The 8,431-nt window shown below is 38.9% G+C and overlaps 1 protein-coding gene across 1 annotated transcript in view; it reads right to left on the bottom strand.

Annotated features, from left to right (window-relative positions):
• hace1 (HECT domain and ankyrin repeat containing E3 ubiquitin protein ligase 1) overlaps positions 1-6,682 on the bottom strand; it is an 84,769-nt gene extending 78,087 nt beyond the window's left edge. The window contains exons 1-3 of the mRNA XM_020614814.1: positions 6,362-6,682; positions 3,163-3,217; positions 2,875-2,964 (exon numbers count right to left, since the gene is read on the bottom strand). Of these exons, the coding sequence (XP_020470470.1) occupies positions 2,875-2,964; positions 3,163-3,217; positions 6,362-6,452 (236 nt within the window). The 5' untranslated portion in view covers positions 6,453-6,682. The remainder of the gene's footprint in view (positions 1-2,874; positions 2,965-3,162; positions 3,218-6,361) is intronic.
• Between the last annotated feature and the right edge of the window lie 1,749 nt (positions 6,683-8,431).

Genomic DNA, 8,431 nt, shown 5'->3' with positions numbered 1-8,431 from the left:
TCTCTCCTCTATCCACTCACCCCAACCGGTCGAGGCAGAAGGCCGCCCACCAAGAGCCGGGGTCTGTCGGAGGTTTCTTCCGTTAAAGGGAGTTTTTCCTCCCCACTGTCGCCAAGTGCTTGCTCAAGGGGGATTTGTTGGGTTTTCCCTATGTAATAATATTGATAACAGTAAGGTCTAGACCTTACTTTGTAAAGTGTCCTGAGATGACTTTTGTTGTGAGTTGGCACTATACAAATAAAATTTGATTTGATTTGATTTGATTGTTCCTCCTGAATCTGAGGTTCGACTATTGGTTGAATTCTCCTCTCCAGTACCCTGGCATAGACTTTCCCAGGGAGGCTGAGGAGTGTGATCCCCCTATAGTTGGAACAGGTGAACAGCTGCCCACCTCCACTGTAAACAGTTTTGGCAGGGCACTGCTTCCCCCTCCTGAGGCGCCGGACGGTTTGCCAGAATCTCTTCGAGGCCGACTGATAGTCCTTCTTCATGGCCTCATCGAACTCTTCCCAGACCCGAGTTTTTGCCTCCGCAACCGCCTGGGCTGCAGCTCGCTTGGCCTGCCGGTACCCGTCAGCTGTCTCAGATTTCAACAGCAACATTTCTTTCAAGAAACAGTGTCCTACTGCTTATTCCAAAAACCTCAATGGTTTCAATAGGAGCTACAAAGTTATTAGGTTTTGCACACAAATAGACCTCACTTATTTACAGTGGATAAATAAAGACCCTTTCAAGGTTTTACACATTTTTTTTGTTTCAGACTTGTCTTAAAATGGCTTCAATACATTTGTTTTTCTCATCAATCTACACACAGCAATTCACAAAGTTAAAATGAAAACAGGTTTTTGTAGTGTTTTGTTAATTTATTAAGAATAAAAGACTGAAGTATCCCATTTTGGTCAATACCCTGGCTTGCAAATTTGGGAACTGCACTGATGCTGTGAAGGTTTTGTTGTTTAAATCTTACTGTCCTTCTTTGCTCTTATAGCAAAAGAATGACAAAAAAGGCCCAGGTTGCATATAATTATGTATTTCGGATTCTTTTTTTTTATTGCTGAGAGGGATGAGTGCCAGTGATATGTTTCTTTCCTCTAATATCCCCCTACTTTTTTTATGCTCGGTTAAGGAAACATATGTTTACTTTTATGTGCAGACTGTCCGATTCTTAGAATGTGTTAATTATGCATTTGGTGGAGCCTAGCTTGAATGTTCTGGTACTATAAGTATATTTTGATACTAGTACGTTGAACTTTTACTTAAGTAACATTTTGACTGCAGTACTTTTACTTGTAACAGAGTGTTTTTAAACTGTCATGTTTCTAATTTTACTTAAAGAATCTGAGTACTTCTCCAACCACTAGCTGGGAGTTTGGCACCTGAAGGACTCTGAGACCACAAAAAGCAGAATCCTCTGGTCTGATAAAACAATGACTGAACTATTTGGCCACAATTCCCAACAGTGTGTATGGAGAAAACCAGGCACGGAGCATCACCTCACTAATACCATCCCTTCAGCCTAACACAGCGGTGGCAGCATCAGGCTGTGGGGATGGTTTTCTGTCACTGGGACTGGGAGACTAGTCGGGATAGAGATCAATTATGACTGAAAACCTCCAGAGTGCTCAGGATTTAAGGCCGGGGTGAAGGTTTACATTTTAACAGAAAAATGACCCAAAGCACACGGTCAAGAAAACATAGAAAATAATTCTTCAGGAAAACTCTGTGAAAGTCCTGGAGCGGCCGAGTCTGAGTCCAGACCTGAACCCAACTAAGCATCTCTGGAGAGATCAGAACATGGCTGTGCACCAACGCTCCCCATCCAACCTGGTTGGACTAGAACAATTATGTCAAAAAGAATGGAAGAAATTTCCAGAATAAAGGTGCCAAGCTTGCTGCTTCATTCTCAAGAAGACTTCAGGCTGTCATTGCTGCCAAAGGTGCTTTAACCAAGTACTAAGTGATGGGTCTGAATGCTTATGTAAATGGGATATTTCATTCTTTTAACTTTACATAACACTCCACAAACCTGTTTTAACTGTATTGTTTTGAATACTGTGTATATATTGATGAGGGGAAAAATGAATAGAGTCCATTTAAAGATGAGTCTGAAACATAACAAAATGTGGAAAACTTAAAAAGGTGTGAAAACCTTCTAAGTTATGTTTTTTACAATGTGAAAGAACTGGCCATTCAGTTATTGAGATGAGCTTGACTAAGGATTGAGGGGTATAACTGTCATGGGAAAATATGAATAACTGAATGTTTTTCAATATAATGTTTGACATGTGGACCAACAGAACACATGGATTTCAATAATATATTTCCAGTAGTTGGCCCATACACTAAAAATGACTATTCATTTCCTGCTAATAGATTTCAAAGCAGCAGAAAAATGGATTGGGTTGTCATTTTTTGGCTAGCTTACTGTACTGACATTACACTTCAAGGAAACTACCCAAGACCCCTAAAATTGCTTTACAGATATCCTTTGATATATCAAAACCACCCATGTGAAAATCTGTCTGATATTAATACACAGTGACATTAGGCCTTGAACATTTTAAAAATCTGATAATTACATCTTTCTTTTTTTTTATACAAACACTGATCAGAAAAATCAACCACAAAATGTATGCACTTCAATTTCTTTCTTATTTATCAGGCAATCTATACAAAGGTAGTAATTTCTCTTTGAGGATTAATGAAGTACTCAATTGGCCTATCTAGTATATCTGCAATAAGATACATCAGCCAAACTCACTCCGCTATGAACCTCCATGTCATCACACACACTACAGATTTTATACCCCCCCCTACTCTGCACACAACACTGCTGAATATTTTGCCAGGAAGGCGTGAACAATAATATCTTACTTGGCAGCGATGTGGAGCAGACTTCTCTTCACCCGTCCAAAGGCATAGTTCACGTCAAACTTAGAGTTGAGCAGCAGCTCTGACACTGACCTTTTAGAGAGAGCCAGTGAATAATCTCTTCTGGAGGCAACGGCAAATCACTATACTGCTACAGGTGTAACGGGTGTGCAGAATAAAGAAAAAACACTTGACACTGTTACTACTGAAGCAGGTGAACAATACATGAATTGTGCCTGAAGTGTGAACCAACATTAATACACCGCTCATGTTATACAGTTGGATGTTTACCTGTGCTGGTCAGCCATGACCATTGGCATAAGAGTGTACACTGCAGTCTCATTGTCTATGAAGGAAGGAAGAAAAGAGTACAAAACAGACAGTACATCTTAGTAGATTACATGAGAGGACAGTGAGGTGTGACAGTCAACAGTGATGGCATTATCAACAGAGCTCAAACTAAATTATTCAGTTTTAATGACTGATTAATCATATCAGTTGTTTAACAAACAAAATTTTCAAACATCTTAGTTCTAATTTCCCAAAAATGAGAATGTGCTGCTTTTCTCTGTTTTGTATCATTTTATATTATTGGGCTGTGGACAAGGCATTTAAAATGGCTGTGAGAACTTATGGTAGGGTTTTTAAAAAATATTTTTCAATTTTCAACTCAACTCAAAAGACTCACTGATAAAGAAAAGCTGTGATAAAAAACGTGATGATACTAAAAATTGACTTCAACAACCTTCAAGCAACCTTATTCCTTTGACCAAAAACAAAAAAATCTTAACTCAAGGTTCACTTATTTTAAAGCTTGTTCAACTGCATTCTGCAGTCTTCATCAGGACAGTGGGTCTACTCAGTTGTCACTGTTTTCTCTATAACACCTAGAAAAAGCTAGCATGTGGACATCACCAATATTTATGTTGAATCATCATTTCGCCCTCAGGCTGCAGGTCTTTCTGATGAGCAGTCACCAGCCACATCAACCTGACCAGTGTTTGATTGTTTGTTGTGTCCTGTTGCTTTTCTTCTTTGCTCTCTCCTCTATCCACTCACCCCAACCAGTTGAGACAGAAGGCTGCCCACCAAGAGCCAGGGTCTGTCGGAGGTTTCTTCCGTTAAAGGGAGTTTTTCCTCCCCAAAGTCACCAAGTGCTTGCTCAAGGGGGATTTGTTGGGTTTTTCCTCTATAATAATAATTGAAAGGCCTAGGGGCCTTACTTTGTAAAGTGTCCTGAGATTACTTTTGTTGTGATTTGGCACTATACAAATATAATTTGAATTAGAATTTGAATTAATAGAACATAAATAACAAGACAGTTGAAAGTTAGTTAAAAGAAAAGATTGAAAACTACTTTCATTATTGTAAAGTGAATACTTTTGGGTTTTGAACTGTGTGTGGGGTCTGGTTCATAAATTAAGATGGACAATTTTTTTTTAATATTCAGGCATTTTATAAAAGTAATAATTAGCTGAATTTTGATTAATCAATAATCATTTGTGGCAGCTGTATTGTATTCTATTCAGATCCATCAAGACCTGTGCAAGATGCAGCAAATCAAATATATGACAACCAAAATGTCACAGAATAGACTACATGGCAATAAAATATGCCTCTCGCTCTGTTCCCCATGCAGCCCTCGGTCTCTCTGACCACTGACACTGTGACATCATACATCATCTTTTGTGAGGACATGTGTGTGCCCACCAAGACCTTCTGCACATACAACAAGTCCTGGTTCACAGTAAAACTCAAGCAGCTTCATCATGCCAAAGAGGAGGGCTAGAGAAGTGGGGACAGGACTCTGTATAGCCAGGCCAGGAACACACTGACAAGGGAGATCAGCAAAGAGGAGCTACTCTGAAAAGCTGAAAGCTCAGGTTTCAGCCAGTGACCCCTCGTCTGTGTGGAGAAGCCTGAAAAGCATCACTGGCTATAGGAATTCAGAACATTTACCACATGTTCTGAATGGACTCTTGGGATATATATATTCATTAATTCAATTTTAAGCTTCAACTGCTTAGTAAATAAAGAAATAAACTCTTGAGTTCAGAATCACTGAATTGTGTACAGTGGTAGATACCAACTAAACCTAGAAGTTCCTGCAAGCTGCCATTAGATGTCATCAAAGACAGTGTATTGGCAAATTATTGTCCCTGTATTATGTTTTTAACTTCATTTTTGAATGAATAAACAAATATTTTTCTGGTAAATTTTGCACATTGGTACAAAATGAGTCTTTTCTTAACATTGCACTGCAGTTCCTATAAAGCTTTCAAAGAGCAGGGGAGTCACTACAATGGGTTAAGTGGAATACCAAAAACAGTACACAATAATTCCATGTTCCATGCACAGAATTTACTTATGTTTGCTAAAACGGGAAAGTGCCTTAACAGGTATATTTGGCACAGAAATATGGTGATGTCCCAATTAACTACAATTTCAGGACCCTGGTATTCTCACTCTCCATCACACTGTCATCTTGGGGTGCACAAATAACCCAGATCCACCATTAATGTCAGTACCACCAGTGTTTTTGCTGCTATGACAAGACAGAGTCTGTGCTGTGAAAAAGATTCATACACATACAGTACATACCCAACATACACTTCCATTTTAAAGTTCTGTATCCATAACCTGACTGATGTATAGAATAGTGTTGTGGTTAATGATGGCTCTTTTGTTAAGGACTGCATGTTGTACTGTCAAAAATACCATAATTAAGAAAGAAGGTACAGTATTATGGGCATATGCTATAACAATGGGAGATGGGGAATCAAAGAGGGTGTTTTTAGTTCTATTTCTCCACTGCTCCCAATGGTAAAATAAAAGCTATATATATGTGTGTGGTATTGTACAATACTGTATAGAATATAGTAGACTGTTTATTATATTCATAATCTCATTCAGCCATAGCCATATTTAACCATGGGAGATTTCCAAATTAATGGTACTCTACCATGAACTCTACCACTACCATGGATCACCATTTGTTTCATCCATTTTATGGCACATTTATCAGATAATCGAAGTTCCTGATAGAAGAAATATGATAGTCATGATAAGACCAAATTAAAAGATATGAGCTTGTCACTGCAGACTATAAGAAGTTACCATATTTGCCAGAACCTACACAATATTGTACAAGAATCTGTTTTCTCACAAAGAAAGAGCCAAGAATTCCAGTGGCAACGTTTTAGTCATTTAGTCTGGTTCTGATTCTGATTTAAAAGAAGTTGAGGTCCATGTCCTCTGAAGGCAGACAGAATAACAACACAGAGATGCTCCCTCTCACTTCCTGCTCCCCTGTGGTCGGCTGTCAATGCGAAAAGACAAAGTAAACACAAACCAGGTGTACTTTAAGTGACAGTGACAGAGGCCGAAGTAGTGCTATGACACCTCACTACGAATGTTTTAGCACGTGAAGGCCACAGGCTGCCAAGCTCGCCCAGTTTTGACAAACACCTTTAACAATCTGTAGTATTACCTTCTGGGAGTTCCACGGTCCTGGCCCTCCGGAGGGAACGGGTCAGCCGATTGAGCTGTACGTTGAGTTGCTCCATCGCCCTTTCCATCATAGGTGAACGGTCTACCGGGATGAACCTAGGGAACAAAGCCTCACCGGTGGGTTTACTGTTTTTTGCTAAAGGGGTTCTGCTGATCCTGTGTGCCGTCCATCGACTTTGGTTGAAAGGGAAACATTTTTCTGCTAAACAATGATTTACAGTACACTCATTTATGCTGCTGCCACACTGCTCTACCCATCAGGTTCTCTTCCTGTTGTGATGACGTTAACGCGATATGCAGTGTGGGTAACGTAGTTTAAAAGGCCACTGAGATTCAAAGGAAATGTTTAAGTTAAGCCTATAGATCAGAGAAGAATTGCGCGAATGCTGATTCAGCAAGTCTACTCCCTTTATAAACTCTAGAACATCCCGCGTCATATAAACCATATAAATGTTTCTGAGATAAGCAGGGTTAATATTGTGCCTGAATTTTGCCTTAAGTTGGCTATGTGTATATCTGTATGTGCACTAACAGTATCGGTAGAGCTATACACCTTTATCAACCCAGTTTTACATCAAAATGTACAATAACTATGTTGGTCCCAGAGGTGGGGGACTTGAGTTACATAAATTTGGGGACTCAACTTGACATTGACTTCCTATTCAAAAATCAAGATCAAAGATGAAAGATTTTTATTGTCAATTCACTATATGTGCAGGACATACAGAAAAATCAAAATACTGTTTCTCTCTCACCTAGTGTTGAATGCCCATATCATTTAAAAAACTAAAATAGACTAAAAGTAGAATAAACAGAGAATAGAATATGACAACTGAATTCAAGTAATAAAGATAAACTAAATGGTACAAAATAATAGGCTATGATGAAACAATTCATGACTTGAGACTTAGACTTGAGACAGATGACTTTAAATTACTTCACTTTTTTAATGAAATATTTGCATTTTTCTAGATATTGAGTTTTACATTTTGTTTTTGAAACACAGGTGATTTCTATTGTAATATGTGTAAACCTGGCAACCTACCAAAAAGCAGCCAACCAGCAGAGGGTAACACGGGTCACAGAATGCACTTATAATGGAGGGACAGAGCCCAAAAATAATACAGTTTAGAGTCAAGGATTATGTTGTCAATGATGGTAAGAAGAGAGCAGTGGTATGCAAAGTCTACAGTGCAGAAATCAGCAGCACAACCAATACAACATCCAGCTTTATCTGTCATTGCAAGGCATGTCTTTATATTTAATAGCTAAGGGTTTGTTTATAGCCTACGAATGCACAATTAATCATCAGAGGAAGTTAACTTCATTCATTTTCACCACAATAACTTGGGACTTGCTAGAGACTTGCACATGTGTGATTTATTCCCACCACCTTATACATGGTGAACTTTAGGCACAGAAAGTATGATGGGGCCGCGGGACCCTCTCATGTCTGAAGAAGCTTACTGATATCTGCGATGGCAGATGAGCTGTGGAACCATCAACACCCAGCATGACTAATGGACGATATGAGACCAGTGATTTACTACAGAATTTAATAGATTTTGAGGGACGGGATCTGGAACTGAACACATTTGCAGACACTGAAATGCACTATCAAACGGACGAAGGCTTTGACCCTGAAGAAAACTTTTTCAAGAACCTTGAAAATAACTGCAAATATTACACGGATGAGCAGTTTAACAGCAATGTCAAGACTGAAAACAAATTATCATTAATTCACTTTAATAGCAGAAGTCTGTACGCTAACTTTCAGAGTATAAAGCATTATCTTTGTAGTCTTACACATGCTTTTAATATAATTGCTATTACTGAAACCTGGATTAATAATGTAAGGGGAGTGGATTTTGACCTTGACGGGTACGACTTGGTATGCACAAACAGAGAGAATAAGATGGGAGGTGGTGTGGCCTTGTACATAGATAATAACTTCTGTTATGAAAAAGTCGAGAGCATGTCAAGGACTGTTGATAACTTGCTGGAGTGTGTGACTGTAGAAATTACCATGAAAAAACAGAAAAAGGCTGTA

The sequence above is a fragment of the Monopterus albus genome, unplaced genomic scaffold (genome assembly GCF_001952655.1).
Source record: "Monopterus albus unplaced genomic scaffold, M_albus_1.0 scaffold151.1, whole genome shotgun sequence".
Taxonomy (NCBI): Eukaryota; Metazoa; Chordata; class Actinopteri; order Synbranchiformes; family Synbranchidae; genus Monopterus; species Monopterus albus.
Note: the sequence above shows the minus strand (reverse complement) of the source record. Positions and strands in the feature narration are given on the sequence as shown.